This window comes from Sceloporus undulatus, chromosome 1, assembly GCF_019175285.1.
Source record: "Sceloporus undulatus isolate JIND9_A2432 ecotype Alabama chromosome 1, SceUnd_v1.1, whole genome shotgun sequence".
In the NCBI taxonomy this organism is placed as follows: Eukaryota; Metazoa; Chordata; class Lepidosauria; order Squamata; family Phrynosomatidae; genus Sceloporus; species Sceloporus undulatus.
This window is the reverse complement of record NC_056522.1, coordinates 344153020-344176920: the sequence shown is the minus strand read 5'-3', so window position 1 is coordinate 344176920 and position 23901 is coordinate 344153020. Positions and strand designations below refer to the sequence as shown.

At 39.6% G+C, this 23901-nt stretch overlaps 1 protein-coding gene across 25 annotated transcripts in view; it reads right to left on the bottom strand.

The window, feature by feature from the left end:
• NRXN3 (neurexin 3) overlaps nucleotides 1-23901 on the bottom strand; it is a 1626608-nt gene that overhangs the window by 151986 nt on the left and 1450721 nt on the right. For 14 of the 25 annotated variants that reach the window (XM_042468184.1, XM_042468325.1, XM_042468193.1 and 11 more), the window contains 2 exons: nucleotides 22223-22279; nucleotides 19750-20057 (listed from right to left, as the gene is read on the bottom strand). In XM_042468184.1, the coding sequence (XP_042324118.1) occupies nucleotides 19750-20057; nucleotides 22223-22279 (365 nt within the window). The remainder of the gene's footprint in view (nucleotides 1-19749; nucleotides 20058-22222; nucleotides 22280-23901) is intronic. The other 11 variants (XM_042468249.1, XM_042468259.1, XM_042468276.1 and 8 more) reach the window with 1 other exon arrangement.

Sequence of the window (23901 nt, the reverse complement as noted above, 5' to 3'; positions counted from 1 at the left end):
ATCTGATCCAGTCCAGTTTCTGTTCTGTCTTGCTCTCCAGACTGGGATCCAAATCCCAAACAGCAGATGGGCATAAGATTTAATACTTTTAGCTTGGTGTGCTGCATTGCAAGCTGTGCCTCTTTAATTACTGACCCTGAAGGTCTCCTGCCCAGAGCTAGATTAAGCACATGTGGAGGTCTGAAACGATTGCCAATCTGTAAGAGGCCTCACGGCATTACCACCACATACCATTACTAAAAAGGGGAATTTCCATTAAAACATAGAAAAAATCTAAAATTTACTTCTGGTTTTATAATCAAACATGGTTTTTAAACACACACACCCACACACACACACACACACACACACGAGAGAGAGAGAGAGAGCGGAGGGAGAGAGGAGAGGAGAGAGGGGAGGGAGAGGTCTCCACATTATCTTGGGTCCATAGACAGTAGATTATGTAGCTTGTAGGTAAATCCAGCACTGATTCTCTTGCCCTAGACCAATTGCTTCACCACACTCTTTTTTTCCCTCCAACTAACTTCTAAATGTCAGTATTTTAGTAACCAGCTGTTACTTAAAGGCTGCCTCAGCCTTCTTGTGAGGACTTGTTTCTGATACTTGGGGAGGATCACTTGTCTTACGGGATCTCATTTCCTAGCATTCATCTTTGGACTGAATCCATATACAATTTTATTCTAAGTTACCTACATTCCTTCGTAATGAACTGTGCATGTAAGGGGTAAATGTGCTCAGTGTTACCAGCGCTTTGGTCCCAGCTGTCAATCAGTTTCTTTGAGCGGCTTGTACCAAACCAGACGCTTGCAGTGACAATAGCTGAGCTCCCATTTTAGTGACAGCTCGCAGCGACATGAATGTTGGTAGGAATTTCTTTTCTTTCCCTCTTTCTATTAGCTACACAGTACTGTCTTGTACTAAGAAGAAACCCAAGGGTGTTAATTAGATGGTTTCAAGAAATAGGGCTGTCATAACAGCTGAAGTTGTTTCTAATTTCTACATTCTCTCCAAACACGAGCCAAGACAAAAGTAAGTGCATACATTCCCCACCTCTCAATGAGCATTGTCAAAAAACAAAATGAAAATATCTCACGTTGGACGTTTCTTTGCAATGCCTTTCTGCAACCTCCCAATCATTTCCCTGCGGGTATAAATAGCAAGCAAAGCCGGACATGGTTTAACAGAAAAAGACGAAGCAACGCCCAGATCTGCATTTCTGAGCCAATGATTCTTCTGTGTTCATCCTAAGCAGCCATTGCTGTACAAGTGTCTTGCATGAAACGTTATCGTTTTGAGAATGCAGCCATTTCTACCTAAATAGGAACTGACAGACCTGTCAGTTCTGTATTTCCCACTGGGTTTCTGAGAATTCCACCAACATTCTCATCCTGTCCAAGATGTGTGTTGGGTTGTAAAACTATTTTTCCTTCCTGTGTGTATAATCTAATATAATAATAATAATAATAATAATTACTAATCATAATAATTTTATATACCGCTATTCCAAAGATCATAGCAGTGAACAGCAAGTAAGTTAATTAGCAAGTAAGCTAATTTGCCCCCAACAGTCTGGGTACTCATTTTAGCGACCTCGGAAGGATGCAAGCCTGAGTCGAGCTTGGGCCCTTTTGCTGGTCTTGAACTCGCAACTTTGTGGTTTTGAGTGAATGGCTGCAGTACAGGCATTTAACCACTGCGCCACCAGGGCTTTGGTATGAACCTTTCCTGATCTATGTGTCTTGAATGCATTTTCCCCCCTCAACATACACATTTTTACCATCTCCTCTATTGACAAAAGACTAGCTATTGAAACAGTAATGGGTAAAGACAGATATGGAATGGGGATGGTATAGTGCTAACGTCAGGGGAGGTGAGAGCGGAGATCACTAGGGAATTCACTGTCCGCAAATGGTGCCTCACATCAAATAGCCTGAACAGCCTTATTAACAGGTTAGACCAACTTTGTTAACAGATGAAAATGTTGCTGCTCAATACCAGGAAGGATGTTGCAGTGGTCAATAGGTTTTCTATTGCTGATCAGATGACCCATCCTGTAGTCTGCTGGATCTGGATGTACTTATTTGATGGTGAGTGGTAAGGACAGAATAAAAATTCCGTTGATGTACTCCCACCCCAGTCTATGTAAACCACTTTGATCTTTTTGGAAAAGTGGTATATAAATAAAATTTATTATATTATTATTATTAATGTTTCTTTTCCTGATCTGCCTGAGTTGGACTTGCCAGTGAAGCTGGAGTTTCTCCATCCCCAGCTTGCTGCCCTGGTGTATTTCAACATCTATGCTGAGGCTGCTCTTTTGGGAGTGGTCAAGACAACCATACATTTTGTCCCAAATACTATTTTGTGTCACCTGTGTTGCAGAACACACTTTGGATCTATGTGCTTGTTTGTATGTTTCTGCTTTGTACTGTCTGAGATGATAGTGGTCTGGATGTAGAATTTTTTTCATACTTTCATTGGCATGGACAGATCCCTATCTTGTGGGCTTTAGACCCATTGGGACATGGAACCTCTGCAGGGGTGGGGAACCAATTCAGGTAGTCTGCCCTGGAGGCTTATTAATCTGGGTGGACTCCTTGGGAATTTCCTGTTGCCTTCCAGTGATCTGGCTGAAACCTTGGCTGATTTCTGGTTTTGTTCCCCATGCTGTTTAACAGCTACATGTAACCAATGGGAGACATTAACTTGGGATTCAGTATCAACAATATGCTGGTGATACCCAACTCTCTCTTCTTTTCTTAACTTTGAGGAAGCTGGCCTGTGCTAAACTAGTGTCTGTTCTCAGTTCTGGAGTAGATGAAACCAAACAAATTGAATCTTCATTCAGATAGCAGAGGAGTGTTCTCGGTCAATTGGGAGGCAGCTCAGGGAATAAGCATTCAGCATGTGCATCATGAAATCTCAGGTTTACAGCTTGGGAGTACTGGACTCAATGGCATCACTAGGGATGTGTGGGGAGTACTGGGTGACACCTCAGAAGACACCCAGTTAGGTCCTTCTTCACATGCAGGGTGTGTGTGTATGGTGCTACTTCTTGAAAATCTTGAAAAACACACAGTTTTTAGCTGTTTACATGTATATTACTTGGAAAAATGAAAAGAAAAAGAAATCTGATGTTTGTGATTTCCTCTCAAATGACCAGAAAAAAAAGTACTCTGTCATTTAAACTCTCATGGATAATTTTTTTTTAAAAAAAAGATTAATACACATTTCTTTTCCCTCCCTATCAGAAATAAAGACTATATCTATACAGCAAATAATCAAGTTTCTTATGATTAATTATGTTATATCAGTATATTTAATGATCCCATCAACTGCACTTTGGGGAAAAAAAGCTCTCCCAAATGGTATCCATACAGTATATGCATTAACTCTATTATTCCAGCAGAGTTACATGTGGCCTCATCACATGCTCCAAACTGATTTTTTCCCTTGATGTTGTTAATTGATTAACAGATGAATTGTTTTATTTATTTTATGATGCTGTACCAAGTCAAATATTGCTGTATATTGCCTGTTTTGTTTTGCTGTTAACAGAAGGTTTAAAACAAACAAACAAACCTTGGGAAGGGATCATGTGCACCCCACCCTGAGGGTTCCTGAGGCACTCCCTGGACCCACTGACATCATCTATTTTTGCTGTGAAATTCACAGCAATTGAAATTCAGAGGCAGTTCAAATCAAATTTTCAGTAGGTTCAGGACTGATGAGTAGCTGAAAGAACCCAAACCAGAGCATGCACAACAAAACAGAAAGCAAACAATGATCAATTCCTACACATTTAATTTCCAAAAGTTTCATTTCCAAGCTACTTCCAAATTTCCCTTAGCATTCCAGTTTAGAAGGACTTTTGTTGTTCAAAATGATTATAGATGGTATTTCACATGCATGAGATTACACATGGTAGTCTATCTAGAATTTGAGATCTTTCATTGAGGCACTGTTGTTTATTCCACAACCCCCAAAAGCTAGGCTGGTGTAGACACATGGCAGGGCTTTCTCTGTCGTGACACTCTGCTATGGAAGACTTTTCCAATGGGGGTCAGTCTGACTTCATTTCTCCCAAGCTTATGGCAGGCAACTAAGAATGCACTGTTTAATCTGGCCTTTGGACCTTAAAACTACGGGTGGTTTCTCTGGCTGTTTAATTGTATATGATTTTTAAAACTATTAAAAACATTTTAAAGTTTTTTTAAATAATGTTTTTTATCTGTCCATATTCAATATTTTCAACAATGATTGTTTTTTTTTTCATCCATCCTATATTACTTTGGGGGCCCCAACAGAACAAGAGACAATAAACAATATTTAAATAAATAAAGTTGCTACCTGAGATTTCTTGTCATGATGGCTGTTCCAAATATGGCAATCTAGGACTGAAGTACAGCACTTTGCCCTACGCTACACAATGAACTGAACCACTAAACAAGCTCAAACTGAATATTCTATCCACTAAACCACACTGATTTTCAACCCCAACCTTATCTTACACTTGCACATGTTTTGCCATTTGACTGTTGTCTCTAGCAAACAGTAGTTATCAGAATCATTATGACCTTAAGAGGCTGTACTTCAGTCAGGCAAGGTATCAGAGGTTGTCCTAGTTGGGCAACTAATGAGATCCATGATAAATCAGAAAGTCTTGTTTCAGCCCTGGTTCACAAGTTGATTTCCTTCACAGTGATTGTCTGTTTGCCTGCCATCTGTGAGCAAGCACAAGGAGACGGGACTGAGACAAAGGACATACACTTCTCTCTCTCTCTCCTCTTCCTTCTCTCTCGTATAGTGTACAAAGGAAAGTACAGAACACTCATGGTGCATCAGACCAAAAGTCTGTCTAGTCAAACACTGCTTTTGCATTTTTCCTTACAGAAACTGCATTTTCAGGACATGAGTGCATAAGAAATGATATACATATGGTGGAATCTCTTTTCCAGCAATGGATTCAAACTACAGGAAAAGAGATTCCACCTAAGCACCAGGAAGAATTTCCTGATGCTGAGAGGTGTACGGCAGTGGAATACACTGCCTCGGACAGTTAGAGTCTCCTTCTTTGGAAGTTTTTAAACAGAGGCTTCCTGGCCATCTGTCGGGAGTGCTTTGATTGTGTCTTCTGTATGGCAGGGGGTTGGACCGGATGCATCTTGTGGTCTCTTCCAACTCTATGATTCTATATTGCCTCTGATACTGGAAGTGGTACAGTAATTTTGTAATTTTGAGTGAATAACCTATGCCAGTCGTAAAATGGATAAATGTCACAACTTACCCCATGGAATCTAAGAAATCTGGTAGAGAGCAGTCGGATATAGAAAGATCTCTGGTTCCAGGTGATGGCTCCCGACCTACCTGCTGGAGTCTGAGCAGCTAGTAGTCAATGCAACTGATGAGGAACTTCAGCAGAATACCCCCACCACCACCACCATCTTAGCTGCATTTGTGGGCACTAAGTCAATACTTTCTTCATTTGTGGAACATCATTAGGACAAGGAACAGTAGCAAAAAAGCCAACACCTCTTAGATAAAAAAATACCAAACAATCAAGTACCTGGCATCTCGGGTATTATATTTTGGCTTTATTTGGCTTCTTGACTAGCTTAAGGTGTATGCCTCTTTATCTTTCTTTTGTGATTTCTGTTTCCATGACTGCTGGCTTCTCCTGATGGATTCTGGAATGGCTGAGACCTGGCTATTGTATATCCCATGGTAACCTCCCTTGATTACCTGTGCATGATGTGGACTGTCTTTAAAGTGGACCATAACTGCTTCTTGTTACTACTGCCTGTCTCTCTTGGCACTTGTGGCCTGTAGGCACAAGATAACTGGCTCCAAAATCATGTATTGTAATAATGGCAGCAAGGGAAGAGGAGGGCCTCTTGACTGACAGCACTTTGTCTAATCACCATTCTGACACAAAACTACTGAAACCAGCATTGGCATCTGTGCTTCATTTCTAGAAAAAGAGATATCAGAGCAAAAATGTGCTACAGACATTACTCTCCAAATCGGAAACCAATCAGTCTAAATCCTGAATATATGGCCTACCTGATGTTGCTGCACTCCACTCCCATGATCTGTTTCCACTGGCTGCTTGGCTAGGAAAATTGGAATTGGTCGTTCAACACTGCTTGGTGTGTCACATTCCCCACTTTTGCTCTAACCCACAGCATGTGGATGGCTAATTCACTTCCCTAAGGGAATTTTTCCCCTTTAAAAACTGTTTGCCACTATTGAACCTTGGAACAAACTAGTGTATAAACTCTGTCTAAACAGTAACTGAATACATCAACAGTTAAGTAAGCACTACTAATTCAACGAGTCTACTCTAGTTGGGACTAAAAATAGGATTCAAGGCAGAATTTGCCTTTTTCATTGCTATTCCCAGGCAGCTAAAGATTATGAAACCTTTCTTCAGATTGTCTACATTTTAGGGCTTTTTTTTTTTTTTTTGGCATATATTTGTTTCTTTTATCCATGGCTTCTGAAAACAATGTATTTTTGCAAATCTATTTCCTAGCAGGCATTTCCCCCAAAGTGGTAAATTTTAACAGACTGTTCTAGAATACTAGAGGATGTTTAAACTTGTAATTGCATTTGGAAAGCAAACTGGCTCCAGAAAACTGCCATACGCTTGTCAAAAGAACTTGCATTTCAAATAGTGATTACTCACAACTAACAGCTTTGAGACCAACTTGCAGATCATAATTTATTTAAGTCTTTTCTCTCACAACACAGATTATCAAATGTTTTCAAATAACCGTATATCTGACATCATTCATTACATAAATAATACCATCTGCATTTGTCCAGTGCCCATAACTCCCACCCACATACAAACTCATTCATTCACAGTTACCACTCTGTGACTAAGTTGTGATAAAGTGTGACAGATTTAACTGAAGAAGTAGACATCAAAGACACAACAGAGGAGAAAAGGGCAGGATTTAGTTGTCATCAGTCATTTGGAATATATGCTTAGGCTTTCCCGGTTGAAATCAAGAGGAGTTACACATGCTTGGGTCCCAAGTGCCACCCCTGTCATCTCTGGTAAGAACAAGTTGGGGAAAGTGCACCCCATGTTACTTGTACAATTGTTCTTATGCCTTCACATGGATCCTCATCACTCCAATGATTTTGCAGAGTTCCAACTTTTTTTCAGTCCCAAACGTTCAATAATACATCATCTCTCTTGGGGGGGTTAATATTGTTATTTTGTTGAATTTTCAGGCACAGCTTCAAATGCAATAAATTGGCAAATGGTGCTCTCCAGGAGCTATTGGTTCTGTGAGCAAGTTGTTTCTAACTTATGGCAACTCTAAGGCACACCTATCATGGGATTTTCTTGGTGAGATTTCTTCAGAGGGGGGTTTCCTTTGCCTACATCTGAGGCTGAGAGAGTGCGACTTGCCCAAGGTCACCCAGTGAGTTTCCATGGCTGAGTGGGGATTCAGCCTGTGGTCTCCAGAATCATAGTCCAACACTCAAATCACTACACCATGCTAGCTCTCTCTTCAGAAGTTAGAGGGTACTACAGTGCACCCGCGGCATACGCGGCTTTCAGCATACGCTGAAAGCCACTAGGGTGCCCATGTGAGTGCATGGGGTGCAAGGGGCGGCAGATCCCATTAAGAATTATAGGGTGCATGCCCGCTGCGCCACCGCACCATGCACGAGCCCCATTATTTTCAATGGGGCTCGAGCATATGCATTTTTTTACGTGGGGTGTGTGTGTGTCCAGAACCGATCCCCTGCATCAAAAAAGGGTGCACTGTATTTATCATTCATGGGAGCCCATTGGAGGAACAATGAGATATAAACATAAATCTCACCATCCTCTTCTTTTTCATGATCTTCCAAGTTTTATCACTCATGTCTAGGATCTACACTTCTGCCGAAGAACACTTGCTGAGCTTGAGTGCCATTGGCACTTGGAAAAGGAAGAAGAAGCCTGCTTTATGGCAGGAGCCATGCAGTTCCCTGGAGGAACAATTTGCTGCCACCACTGAGACAACTAGAGATGCTGAAGCACCTTCTTCCTGTACAGTCTATATTCAAATGAAAGGCTGCATCATCAAATTAGTCGACCACAAATTTACTTTTGAAGCTGCTTCCTTGATGAATGGAGGTGTAGGCCCTTTACAGACTGGCCTGAAAGGATGGAATGGGTGCAGAGTCAGGGTGTAGTGTCTTCACTATGCACTCCCAACTGTGCCTCCCAGGGTACCATGATGTTGCATGCTGCTCCACATGGTGCACCTCTGGTGCTGTGTCCAGATGACACAGCACCAAAGGAGCGCCATATAGCCGTGCTGCTGTGGCTATGGAGTCCTTTTGAGGATGCAAAAAGGAGCTGCTTTTGCAGTTCCTTTTTGTGCCCTTGACAGGCCGGATTGGAGTCATGCCATGAGGTTGCCGTGGCCCCAATCCAACTAGGAAAGGAGCGGTCTGTCAAGCCCCTTAGTGAACATTTCACATCACAATACACTTACCAAGTGGTCAGGCAAGAGTGTACATTTTTCAAAACATTACAAGCCAATTTAGAAGATTAGAAAATTAGAAACTCTAGAACATTTCCTTCATTGTGTGCAGGAGATCGCTCAATTAATGGCTCAAATAAAATTTTCCAGTAAAGAAAGCCTTGCCATATCATAACTGCATTGAAGCAATGTGCAGGTACACCTCAGTTAACAAGGATGATAGGAAAGATGATTTTTACAAAGCTTTTTTATGCCTGCCCAGCCTCCTGTTTTCTCCTCATTCTCTCTTTAGCTGGAAGTTTTTTAAAGCACCAGCAGCACCAGGACGATGGTGAAGGAAGTCTGGAAGAACACAGACTTTAAGTGCCAAGTTGCAGTGACATGTTTACTGTAAACAATGTAATAAACAGAGCTGGGAAAGAGTGGAATTTTGCCCTAGCCAATCCTACTGTAGCTGTGTCTGTCTGATTGCAAGAGGCAAAATAACTGAAAATGTGAGAACAGCAAAATAGAGAAAAAAGGGGGACAGCAAATAAGTCTGCCTCACCAGCTTACCCCAACATATTAAAAATATATGCTTAGATCTGGTCTGGCCACCAAAATGGAAACCATAAGAAAGGTGGAGGTTGGTTTAATGAAAACATTATCCTCTTATGCATTTTGGAAGAAATCATCCAGCTCATCTATGCTGGTCAGAATACTCCAGGTCGCTCCTTGAGAATTCTGGTCTTGGAAGTGCTCTAGATTTCTCTGTTACCACCACACTCTGTAGTAATGCTGCAGCTATCTACGCAAGCATTCCCACTGTGTCACTCAACACTGCTGTCACTTGCACAAGTCACTCCCTCTTAGGTTAGAAATGAAGCACACAGCATTGATTTCATAGTTGGGTATCTTGTTGTGAAGTTAGGGAGTGTGATTCACACAATCACCAGTGGTGCTGGGTGATGTAACTGGGCCAGGGATATAGACAGCTAATTGCTACCCCAAGATCAGGTCCCCAGTCACCCCTCATGTTTGACATCAACTCAATATTAAAGGGACACTGAGGTGAATGACCTGGAAAGGTGATCCCAAGGCAGAAACATGACCATAGCATATTTGGAAATCTGGTTGACTCTAGCAAAGAAGCAAAGGCATCCACCACAATGAGATCACCCAAGGAATCAGCATAATCCCTTTTGTCTATGGAGGGTGATGATGGAATTCTGGACAAAGAAGATGGCTGTGCATACACAGACATAGGAAACTTTTTTAGAAGTAGAAGATTCCCATTGTCTGAAAAAGTCATGCCAGTTGCCAAACCTTTACTCCATCTCTTGACCATTATTTTGTCCTGGAAAACCATTTAGCAGTGAATTAATCCATTCATTTTGAGACTACTACCCCAGAATATGATTTTGAGTATATATACCACCACCTAGACAATAGCAATTTGGTCTAGTTTGGGACTGTGTAGACACTCTGTTTGTTCCACTAGACTCCTCAATAAACTGACCACCCTACTTGGCAAGGTGGCTATTGAGCATCTCTGTTCCAGACGCCCATCAATTGGAACCACACATCAGGATCATTACCATATGAGTATTAATGAAGCCTCCATTTTTATCATCCTCCCACCTTTGCTTCATTAGTTCTTGTGTGTGTACGTGAGTGTGTGCTTGTGTGTTTGTTGCTTATTTTCTTAATACAATTACAAAACCTATTTGGAATTGCCTCTGGAGTTCTGTGTGATTTGGAACCAATATACACAAGGTTGATCCAAAGGCTGACTCTTGCCCCAGCCAAGGTATTTTATCTGAGCTATTAAAATTCCCTAAATATATTTTAATATATTAATTTTAATTGTATTAGGTTCAATTATTTTTAAGGAGGGGTAAGATATTGTATTGCATATATATTATGTACTGTATATTGGGGCTGTTTTAACACGTAAGCCGCTTTGATTGCCCTGTAGCAGAAAAGCAGGATACAAATAAAAGTTTTATTTATTATTTTTATTTTATATTAATTTGTGGGTGCCCTCCCAGGGCCCCAGCATTTTGGGTAACATGACCAGACTCACTATGCACTCTCCAAGTTTTCCTACAAAATCCAGAACAAAAGGTAAATTTTTAAAAATCATCTTATGGGAGGGACAGAGTGGATTCAGTATGGAATCAGCCTTACGTCATGATGACAGTCTGCACTCAATTGGGAATTTGGCCCTGCATCATGAGTGGGACCATTTTATTTGGACTTTGTTCTCAAGGAATTCTCAAAGATTATTGACATTGGCTCTGAGATTACATTTGCCAGTTCTTTTAATACCTTGGATGTATATCATATGGTCCTGGAGATATGAATTTGTTTAGAGTAGCCAGGTATTCCTGTACTATCTCTTCACCTATTCTGTGCTGCATTTCCCCTACTTTATCATGTGCTTCATTTTCTCCTGGTTGAGCACTGTTCTCCTTTTCAGAGAAGATGGAGGTGCTGAATAGTTCTGTCTTTTCTCTATTTCCCATTAGCATTTCACCATCTTCTTCACACAGCGGCCCTAAAATTTCCTTGATCTTCTTTTTGCTATGGACATAACCAAAAAGCCCTTTTTATTTAACCTCTCTAGCAAGCCTGGGCTCATTCTGTGCTTTAACTTTTCTGATTTTCTTCCTACACAAACTAGATATTTGTCTGTATTCTTCTTTAGTGATTTCCCCCCTTCTCTATTTCTTGTACATACTCCTTTTGAGTTTTAGCTCAGTTGACTTTAGACATCCATCTTGGTTTCTTTAGACACCTCCCATTTTTCCTTTTCCTTGGAACTGTTTGAAACTGTGCCTTCAATGTCTTACTTTTAAGAAACTCCCATCTCTCCTGAACCACTTTCTCTATTAGTATTCTTGACCATGGGATTGCCACCAGTATTTCCCTAAATTTACTGAAATCAGCATTACAGTGAATGCAAAATGTAAGAAAAGTTGTGTGTGGCAATATAAGAAATAGTAGAAGAAAATGCAACATTATACAGATATAGATTGTAGTGTTTAAACTAGTGTTCAATTAAATAGTCTTGAGCATGGGTTTGTCTTACACAAGAGCTGCTACAAATGGGGAAACATCACTTCATTTTTCTTATACAACACTTTGGGTAAGACAAAAATAGTCCCTCCCTGGGATGACAAGGCTTTCCAACTTGGTGCCTGTTGCCCTCCAGATCTTCCAGACTATAATGCCCATGAGCCCTATCCAAGTATCATGGATTACGGGGATTGTAGTCTAACATGTCTGAGAGCACCAGGGTTTCTTGTTCTGCAGCAGTGGAATGGCCTCTTTCTATCCAACTATATATTCTTTTTATTTGTTTGGTAAAATTTATTCGAAGAACATCAGTACCAGAGGCATGCCTGTGTTGGGTTTTGTGGGTGGAAGTGCTGTTTTTTCATTTGCCCAGACATTATAAAATGATCTGACTCTGTTTATTTCACTGTTTTTGTGGGTTTTTTTTTTTGTCTTCATGTCATGATTGGAGTTTTTATTGCTTTAATTATTGCTTTAATTATATTTGTACATTGGCCTCATATCTCTATGGATGAAGCCTGATTTTAACATGTTACAATAAATATATAAATAGAATAAAATAGAATAGAAGTCATGGCTTGATGGTAAGTGAGGGGGGAATGTCTGGTTATTACTGCAGGGTGTTGTCTGATGATAGCAGAGGCATGTGGTGGGGTTGTACAGTGTGACATAATATTCTGAAATGACTGTCATGCTTTTGCACCACTGATTTTCTTGGACTGGATCCCAGGCAGGATGGTATCAAAGATTATCTATAGCTCCTACACACTTGCTCTCTACCACTGGATTGGCTACTGAGATGTCAATTTTTGTAGATTTCATTATTGAAGGTAAGAAAGAGTTATTGTATATAAATCTAGAAAAATTTGTCAAAAAATGCACCAAAAACACCTGGGTGAGCTTATCCATGGGCCAAGGTAAGCACTGTACTTTAATTTTTTTAAAAATGAACTATCCCATTCTCTGAGTGGAGTGGGGAAAGATGAGAGTAAAGTTCATCCTAGGAGTACCTAAAAGAGGCACCCCCCTATTCTCTCCGCCACAGCAAATGGCAGTAGTGGAAGCTCTTTGGTTCTTCATCTCCAAGAATCAGTGAAGGGAATTTGTCAAGAATTCAAATGAGACATGTTTGCGTATGTTTGTCAGATTTTCTGGATTAAAATTAGGCAAAATCATCACATTAAAGTTAATGGCTATAATCACTGCTCACACTGTCACCATTTTCTTTGCTTTGCCTTTTCATCCTTTATGACATGTGTTCATTTCCTTAGCCAGCCTATGCTAGTCACTTCCCCCACACATCACACAGCCACCATTTACTATAGTTCCCTCCTCATCCATCCATCCTTTTGGGCAGTGATACTCAAGCTCTGATCCTCCAGGTGTTTTGAACTTCAACTCCTAGAAGCCTCAGCCATTTTGGCCAAAGGTCTGGGATTTGGGGATCCAAAGTCCAAAAAACCTGCAACATAAGAGCTTGTGAATCACTGCTTTAGTATGAGCAGAAACAGTTATGCCTGCTTTTGGTATTGTTTTCTTTGCTTCGTCCTGTTACAAGCCCTTAGGTTTTATTCTTGACTTATCCATGGGTTACTTCAAAATCATAATTCTGGCCCTCAAACCTGCCCTCAACTTATACATAAAGTTGACTTATAGTCAAGTCTATACAGTATAACATTTTCTTTGTGATACAGAGATTGAAAACTGTAGTTTTTTAGATTACACAGTGCAAAAAAGCAATTTTGAAAAACAAAAAATTGTATTTTCTACATGGAAAACTAGTCCTGCACACACAAAAAACCAGCATGAAAATGTCACAGAAAATACTGTTTTCTGCACAGAAATGTTTTGGATGGGAAATACATTTTCTGCAAAGAAAATCTGTTTTCTGCACACAAAAAATATTCATGTGCATGTTTTGCACAAAGAAAGTGATGAACTGGGAAGATTCTTGCCTGTTTAAGATTCTCCTTATAAGTGTTCTCTGACCCTTGAGAAACATGTTTTTTAAACCATTCATAAAATATTTTTAAAAATTCTTTCCACCTCATGTTTCCCCCGTTGCTTTATCTTATTTGTCTAATTATCGCATATAGAATAGCTATCAATATATGTTCTAACTAATCACAGATCACATAAAAATGGAACAAGAATGAGATACATCTCCTTCATCTTATTATTTTCCATGTAACATATTTATCATGACAGATTTTGCTTTTTAGATGGGTTGACTGCACATTGCACATGCAAACCATAGTTTTAAAATGGCATTATTTTTTTTTGGTAGAGGACACAATGTTTAAGGGGGGGAACAGGTGAAAGGAGAAAATACAATCTTCTCTAACATGAATCGTCTTCTGCAGTAAGAATTGAAAGGTGAACCTCTCAAGCTCTTTCCAGGGTTTTTTTCCTTTAATGCTTTTTAGTCAGCAGATGAAAATGTCACTGGAGACCAATAACAAGCAATGAGTAAATTAGAGGCCAATTTCCTTCTCCCAAAATTATTTTCTAAGACAGGGAAGAAAGTAGCTTGGCAAGTGCAGGAGGAAACAACTAGATCTTTCTTTGCCTGACAGTCAGGGCTAATTAGAGTGACAAATCTTTGTGGGCTTCATCAGAAACCATGTCTAGAAGAGAAGTGCTTCCAGAGCAATATCTTGGCTTACAACCTAAAAAACCTATGTAGGACTCCTGGTAAAAGCATGTGAGCTAGTCTCTTGCCCTAAAGATTACTAGATTTGACTTTAATAAAGGATATCCTTCCTCTTTTATTACATTTTATGCTGCTCTTTCACAAATGATCTCAGAATAGTGTATATAATACTCTCTTGCCACTATTTTATACTTGGATAAGTACAGTGCCATGACCAAAACAGTGAATGGCCCAAAGTCACCCACTTAAGCACTGGCTAAGTGAGGAATGAGCCCAGGTCTTCCCAGACAATATTCTACATTGTCCCCACTGTACCACACTTTTTATGTAGTATTTCTTAAAATAATATTTTATTTGGTTTATGAACGTAAGACTGTAAGAGCCCTACCTAGTCCAGCTTTCATCTACTACAATGGCCAAAGAGATGAAATGTCCACAACTATTTACCTACTTTCTAGCTTCTTATGTATTTAATTTTTTTGATCTTTAGTGATATGCTCCTTGTCTCCTGTTTTGTATCCAGTATTGTCTTCTTCTTATGTGTGCCATCTCAGTGCAACGAGTGTGTGCAGTGTGTATCAGGGTAAATGTACAAAAAACAGTGCCAGATTTCTCCACCAGTTCTAAAGGATTCAGTTTTAAGGTGTAGCTCAATAGTTCATCTGGAGATGATTTTTGGTAATACAGGAGGGCTAAAGAAGAATGATTGGGAAGCTGTCTTCCACTTACACCACACTATATATATTCTGAATAATTGACTAAGTATGCTGAAATCTAATAGGGAGGGGATTTCACTTGCAGTTTGAGTCTCTTTACATATGGTTTGGCTACATAAATTCCAACTTTTCTAATTCTATGTTGCATTTGTTCATTTTCATTTAATTGTTCCACCAGTTTGTTGATTTTACTTGGTAATGTTCTAAAAATGGACTTTGGTTTTGGATTTGACAAATACTAAGTAAATATGTTAAGTAAATATATTAAGCTAAAATATATTAAGTATATTTAATACCTGTGTGTTCATAAATATCTACTGAGGGGGCATTTAACTTTAGAAATAAATAAATCATATAAAAAAGGAGAGCAAGAGGGGATGGGTTGCACAGGAGACCATTGTTATGATGCTGTTACCTTTCCCTCTAAGTATGTATCAGAGTAATAGCAGACTAAAAATGGGGACAGAGGACTAAAAAAGGGAAGTGTTTGTGTTGTTTTATCAACTCCAGGTCTGGCCAATTAGGGGAGATCTTTGGCTGCTTAAGAAAGCTGGTCAAGCAAAGTTCAAGACCCTCAGCTACAGAAGTAAAGCCTCTGTCAATATGTTGCCTGAGAGAAATAACAGCATCCCTCTCTCATCCGGATGCAATATAGCCCCAGTCAAGTACCAACTTGCACTCCAGGACATTTGGGAGTTTAAGGAATCTTTTAAGTGCATGGTAGCCATATGCCTCTGTGTTCAATGCACAGTAGTGAGGCAAAGTGGAATTCCCAAAGAGGATATTGTTAGTACAGGAGAATCTTGTGTGTCAGGGCCCTGAAGTCTTTGAGAGTAATTTAATACAACACATGTCATTTCCAAACAGACCAAAGCTCCAACGCAGAGCAAACTCATGTGTGAAGAGGTCAATGCAGCACTTTTACTCAGGGTCAGCAAGCAGCTCTGTTAGTCAATCTGATGCAGGCATGCTTCATTAAATGATGTTCAGGAAACACGAAATCCCAAGTAGGCAAAACAATATTTTTAGTTACACTAATTTCTCTTGGCATAACCATGTACAGGCTTTACAGTTTCACAGATCTCAACACTGCTAAGAAAAGAATGGGCCTTCATACTGTAACTACAAATAGATTACGGTTGACTACCATTGGAAGTTGTTGTGGTTTTTTTTTTTACATAATCCCCTTACGTTAAACCTAATCACAGAATTCTTAGCATGTCAGAAGCACAAAGAGATGCATTCAATGTTTCAATGAAGCAAGGAATTACCAGGTATTTATTGACACTTTTAATTGTCTCCAAAGAATCAGCTAGGTTCTATTTCAACAAAACAAGTCTAAATTACCATTTAATTTAAAAAATGGATTATATTAAGGAATGAACTCTCATTAGATATAGGGTAAGGAAGCCTAAGAGCTTGTTCAGCATTATCAAGTATTCACATATAAAAACAATATATTTCATTTGGAAGAATTATTTCATATTTCTCCCTGAAGAGGAGATTACAATATATGTAGGGGGCCTAGGGGTACTCATGTTGGTCTCACTTGTGATGTCTCCATAAACAATGTCTATCCTGACCTTCCTGTATCAATGGGATTCTTGTGCATCCTAATAAACAGGGCTCCTGTTCAAGAGAAAGTGTCTATGAATGTTGAGGTGATGCATGTACTCTTTGGTACTAGAGGAGGCCCATAACAAAAGTGAATTCTGTGGGCTTCTTTCCTCTAGGGCATGCTCCTCCTACCATGGGCTCCCTTCTAAAACTATCTAAAAACCCCAGCCTTTTAGCTCCTCTCCTCAGCACTGGAGAGATAAGTGGATTCCAGGCACCATTTTGAATTTTCTCACAATTCTTCCAGATGTTTGCTCATTCAGAAGCATTGCGTATTGGTGTGTGATATGGCTGTAATTCTTTACTAATTTCATTCTTGAAGGAAGCAAAGAGTAATTTTAGCAATTTTATTTCTACAGTGAGAAAGACTTCAAAAACAGCATATTTTCAAAGTCTATTTGCAGTTGAGGATTCGTTCTGCAAAAAGTTTGCAGGGAGTGTGTGTGAATGTATGTGCGTGTGTGCATGTGCAGAATGTTATTTGTGCTGTTTTCTGCACACAGACACAGTCCCACATGGAAAATTTGCCAGAATAAGTCTTGGATTGCAAAGATTTCTGTGCATCAGGGTTTTTTAACACCAGAGAAAACCTTATATATTATATTATATTTATCATTGTTCAAATATTTTCAAATATTATTTCTGTTTTGTGTGTGTGTGTGTGTGTGTGTGTGTGTGTGTGTAAGGATGATTGGTCTTTCAAAAGGTAGGAAGAAGTCACCACTCCAACACTAGCAGCATGGCTTAACGTCCAGAGCCCTTGCAGACAATCCAAAATTGGAACTGAAATCCACTTAGCACTGGAATGCCAGAAAAAAATAACTTAAAAAGCAGGGGCAAACCCCTGTAGATTTGAAAAAATGGTTCCCCACATAAGTATCAGAGACAGGCTCTCCCTTGCTACTCAGATCCTAGAAGCTGCCTCTTTATAGTATTGAGCCTACATACAATGCAGGTTATGCAGATGGGGCTGAACAATTTTGTTGGGTGAATGAAAGGAAGGAAGAATGATTGTGTTCTGTGACAGCAATAAACTGACCTGCTCTTGAGAAGCAGAGAATTGTAATGGAGGTGCATATTGACTTTTATCTTTCTTTCAGTGGGGAAAAGTGAAGTGTCAAGAGTTATTGCTTTAATATAAGCTAAGATGAGACCATTTGTTGGAGTGTGGGTGCATCCAGGAAATCATTGCTCTAATCATGTTTTTAGAGACTGGTCTACACTTTATTAAATCATCCTGGTGCTTTTTCAAGAACATAATAGCTGCCATAGGCTTAGCAAGCTAGCATGTGTAGATGATGCCAAAAGCTCTGAGAAAAATATCTGGGTGGGTACCTTTCACTAAATGGGGTCATCAGCAACTTAGGTGGGTGACAGTGACATAACTGGGAGGAGCTTATTAAAATTTTACAGTTTGATTAAATCATGAACTAAGAACAAAACCCAACCTATGACTTTTTATTTTACCTGACCATGTAGGATCCAAATAAAAGAAGACATTCCAAATTTTTTACAACGATTCTCAATCCAAATTAGATGTGGGCAACTCTGCCTGAAGACTTTATAAAATGCATGATGATTTCAAGTCAGCACTAATTTGAAGCTAACAACAACAATAATAGCTGATTCACAGCCACCAGGGTTTTCAGTATGCAATAGACCTATGGCAAGCACAGTGGTGTAGTAGTGAATTTTGAACTGTGGGCACTGATCATGACAGTCCCCATAAGCTGCATCCCCAAGAGAAGTCCACAATGTAAGCAACTACTGTATGTTGTTTCACTTCTATATGTGTTTATGCATGTTCTACACACACATACACACACGTGCACACACACAGAGGTTCCTGTGTGATTAGGCTTGTGCATCTTCTGTGGCTTTTAGCTTGGATTTTAAAAAGAGCTATCCACAGTACTGAAGCTAAAGACCACTATAGATTTTCTACAATCTCTCAGAGGTATTCAGTGCTATCAGCTATGGTATCCTTCTGAACTGTAACATGGTTTGAAGATACTTCTCTGTGATGGTTCCAGTACTTTCCACAGGGTGTCTTGAGAGTTATGGGGAACTTTAATTTACTCCTGCTACTTTCTTCTTTCATTTTGATCAGTTGCCTATCTGCTTCTATTCACAATTCAAATTCCTTATTTTGATCTGTAAAAACCTACCTGGCCTGTGAACAGGTTACGTTACTATAATTCTACCCAACAACTGAGATGTTCCAGAAAGAACTTCCACTTTATATCTCCAGAAATCCATGAAGGGACAAAATATGGGAAAGACTGTTCTCTGGTTCCTCCCTGGCCACTTCTGGAACCTCTTGTTCTATGAGATTGGATTAGCTTCCCCAAAAGTGTACAGCACCTTAGATAACTCCTTTAAATTTCATACTGAAACACAGTAGAATCGCCACTCCACTCACATCAAAGCCATCAGCCTCCACTGGTGGTTTCTTAACACTCAGCTAAAGGTTTTCTTGGGAGAAAAACAGGCTTTTGAACTCTCCTAGATATTTTGGATAATGGGAGTCATACTGTATGCATCATTGTTTTAGGAGTTTGGTGTATGCTAATCTGGAAAAGCAGGATATAGCAATTTAAAACAAGTAACTGTTCAGTTATTATTATTTAAAAGATATACTGAGAATCTGTATAGCCCTTTACAGGCTTAAGGCAACAGTAAGAACATAAGCCAATGCTTTCCTAACAATAAGAGCCATTACATAATTCAAAATATCTGATTGAATGTTCCTTGAATTTTGAAGCAACTCTCTGACAATTCCCACTTTAATACTAGTTTTACAAAACCTTTGTTCAAGAACAACTCACATAGAACACTCCAATTTTCTTATCAAAATCTTCACCCATAGCTTTTTGCTTTTTTAAGCACACTTAAAAAGCAATAATCAGCATTTCCATCACTGGATTTTTAGGATACACAGTCCTGGTGCTTCCCTCTTTTTCAAACTATGCATTTCAAATTCAGTTTATCCACCATACGTAGTAGCATAAAGTGGAATTCTGATAGATACCTCAGAAATACTTTGCCCTGTTAGTTTATATCCACAATAATGAAGGAAAAACAAAACAAATCTAAGAAAGGTCAAATTTCTGTACTGGATTTTATGGCTGTATAAAATTAGAAAAGCACAAATATGGCTAAGTATAAATAAAATAAAACTTGGGTATGTACAAATCAAATGACTTACCTGAATGGTGGGTGTGGAACGGTTTTTTCGAGTTGTGGTAGTGGCCATAGTAGTGGTGGTCTCCATGACAGTGGTAGACATCTCTGGTGGCATGGAGGTTGTGGGTGCTGTTCCCAAGATGGAGGGTACTTCTCCAACGAGCCGGACACTTCCATTGATTTTGATGTTGGGGTTGTTCTCTGCTGCCATATTCAACACTTTCAGACCATTGTAATAGAGACCGGAGAGCTGGCCTTGGAAGAGACGCCCTCTATCTTTTCCTCCAATGGCTATTTGCGCCTGGGTGTTGAAGATCGTTAACTGTCGTCCTAAGTGAAGGGGGTGAACAACATTATTGCCAGGAATAGTTCTCCTTTTTCACATCCCTTTTATGCTGAGTCCTTCTTGAAATGGACTGAAGTTCAGAGCAAGTTTCCTGATGGTAGTGGTGGTGGCAATTGTGGTGGTATAAGAATGCAGTACTATAAATAGCTGTTCTGATGTGTTACAAAACATGATAAGCCTGAGCAACAAAACAATGGATCCAGATCTTCTTGATAAACACAATCACATTCAGGAGAACTTTTGCCCAAACTCTGATTTCACTCCAAATTTCACATCCAGCTCACTACAAATACTGTATTAATTTGGGAACTTGAGAGAGTTTAGCCCTGTTCAAATATAAAAACCTCCCTAGATTTTGGTTACTCCAGAATGTAAAAAACAAAAACAAAGCAAAACAAGAACCTGGATCCTTGAATGGAAAGAGCAGAGATTCACTCCTGTCCTATGATTTGGCAAAAGATGGAAAACACAGATATGTGCCAAAGGATGAATATATGTATGACTCCTGGAAACCCACAATAACTACACTTAAGGCTGCAGAAGAGAAAATCTAGTAATAATTAATACTTGAATTCAATATTATTTTTGGATCATCCTTGCTGTGGAAAAAAAAAATCCAGAATGAGTTAGTGCACACAAATAAACCTACAGTGTCAAGTGTGGTCCTCAAACCAAACAATGTCTAGGATGTATGGCTTCAGACTACAGGTGGAATATCACATGATCAAATCTTCTACTATTCACAAAAAATTCCCACCACATAGAAAATTAAAAACAAGATTGTTCCAGCAGCCTCCCGGTGTACCTTCTCACATCACCCACCTATGTTGTGAAGTTTTAGTTCTCAGGCACAGAATTACCAACTCGGTGTAGACCTGTCCTTGGCCAACAACCAGTTGATCACCTTGAGGGCCATTTTGAGAAAGTATCAGGGGTACTAAGCTAGAGACCCACTACAGCCCCAAAGTAAAGTCGCACTGTTATACACTCACAATTTCGTCTGCAACCCCCTTCCTTCAGGATAATGCTTGGGCAACTATAAAAGGTCCGGAGGAGAACATGTTTGCCATAAGATCTTGGAGGGTCTTGTCCTTTATACCTCCATCTTCCTCCCTTCAGTTATGGAGTTTTTATTTTTTTACCTCTGACCAAGTGCCTGCATCTTCTATAGAGATTAGAGGAGCTATTTCCTCATGTTTTAGCCCCCTTGGTCTGTTCCCAAGAGAGTCCTTTTAACCAAAACAGGAAATGACTAGAAGTCAGTTCTGGTTATGAAAAAGGTGCCTTGTCATGGGGGAGAGGAGGCATGGCCCCTAGAGAGTACGGGGCACTGTGAGTAGAATGAAATTTCAAATTGTGTGTTAAAAATGCCCCAGGTCACAAAAGCAGATTTAGAGGCTGCATGTATCCAACAGGCTGCATTCCCCTCAATCCTGATGTAATGTGAAAAGTCTGATATATTTTTGGGGGAAGCAGGTTTGACCCATGACTTACTTACTTGCCCTTGAGCTACAGAAAACAGTATGATCCAAGTAACTGAGTTCCCTGAGATCGACATTTTGCTTCCTGAATCTTTTTCAATAAAGCAGGAAGACTGCATTCTGGAATGGATCCCTCAAATAATTCTTTTCCCACATAAAGGGTGAGTTCACACCATTAGCTTAAGGAGTAATGCAAACATACCCATTTTTGTCTTCTCCCTCACCCATTACCAATAGAAAATTGTCAGAGGTGATGCGGAAATATGCACCACAGAGATGTTTTTTCACCTATTAAGTTAATCATATGACAGCTTCAATTTTCACACAATAAACCTCAATATGTGAACTCACCCTAGCCTTATTTTATATATGCAGTCTTGGAGTACACTAAATGCAAATAGATATTGAACAGAGAATTGCACCGGCTATGTTTCTAAAAGCAAAGCAGAATGCATTAATTTTGTTTCATTCAAACTAGCCATTCTCACAGCTTCTCATACACCCCCTTCCTTCCCTTCCCTTCAGCCCTGCACACTCACCACTTTCTTTCTCTAGTACACCCTGATCAATGCCAAATGCCACCATATTGCAAGCCAGAGCCTAAACCCCACTCTCCATTCCCTCATAGCCAGTGGTCAAAGCAGTTCAGAATAGGAGGGGGAGCTCACCAATTTTTGTCGTCGTGGCAGGTCTCGAAGTCAAGTGGTGATGCGGTGTTGCATCATCTAATGGTGACAGGATGGATAATGGGGAAGAGAATGGGGACAAGAGAAGAAATGTATCTGAAAGGAGTTCCTATGCCCCAAGGAGGACCCTAGCTAACCAAGCAAAGTTGATGTGTATGTGAAATGCCTACAGTATGGGATAGCGTGGAGTGCACATCCCCCAGTGCTCCCCACTGCCATTACAATAAACAAAAATATCAAGACTTGAGCAAGATGATTTTGTGTAACAGATGTAAAAGTAACAACTGAAAAAAAAATGAGAGGGTTGAGATATTATCCCCTTAGAAAGCAACTAAATCTCAATTTTTGAAAACTCCTCTCCTGTTCTTTTTCCTCTCATGCTGTCTCTTTCCTCATTATGTGGATATCTTACATGTTCTTTCAGTGATGGCACATTGCCACTATCTATATATGGGTGAAGAGCCATTTGGGCAAGGCTCAATTACTTTATATAAAAAATAATTGCACTAGTTGTAATCTTTCTTATCAGCCATTATTAGATAGTAGATGATTATAATAACATGGCTCTGCTCACAGCCATTTCTTCCAAGTAATGACATGATAGCTATAGTTATCACATGGGTAACTATGATGGGCTCTCATTAAAACTAGCCATACAATTCCATTTGCAGACTTCTTTTGGGAGTGCCATTCCATTTCCATTCTCAAAACTGAATTTTTATATCCACTCTACACTCATGAAATTGCATTAGCTGAGAAGGTAATATTGGAGGCAGACATTTTGATATCATGTTCTGCTTTATACCTGTGAATGGGGTTATCTTTCCCTGTTAGGAACAAATTTATTTCTTTAGTCTTTCCTCAGAATTGCCATGCATTCCATGTAAGGAATTCTATACAAAGGAACTTCATTTCAAAGAAAACATACTTGTAAACTCTCAGGGGGTGCCAAAAACAAAACTTCTGTGTATGTTTGTGGATTATTTTTTTTTTTGGGGGGGGGGGGAATTAGCTAGCAGGAAAGAGCTGACTAGAGTCCCTGAAGCCCAAATCTGTAAAACTGGAGGAAGTTTATCCAGGCTTTATATCTTGTGTATTGAAGGATATTTTTCTTCAGGCCTTTTGATTTGAAGTAGGAAAGGTGACCAAACAAGTGAGAAGGATGGCCTTGCCTATGCTCACCTTCCTCTCTCCCCTCCTAACTTAAGCACACACCACTCTTCCCTTTGGAGCTGAAACACTAAATGTGCAAACAGCCAAAGAGATCTGGAAATACAAAAGCTGATTTCAGAGCTTGCAATTATTTGAATCGATAACATCAACCAATATTATGATCTCTTTTTAGTACTTCCAGATACTAGGCAGGTAGCTGGTATATAGAATTCCCCTAGACTTTCCCTCACTTTTCTGTTCATAGCAGATGAAAACTAGATTGAGGCTAAACTCTAGCTTGGTACTCCAATAAGTAGCAACTCCCAGGTGACATTAATCACAGACTCCTCATTCACTTAACAAGTCTGAGGAGAGAGAAGGGGAAGTCTTGGTCTCAATCTGGAGATTCTTACAAGATGGAAAAGTGATATATATGTTGGTGTTCTATAGCAGTGATAGCAGTGACATATTTTTAAGAAGAAAAATGGGACTTGCGGAGTGTTTTCTTC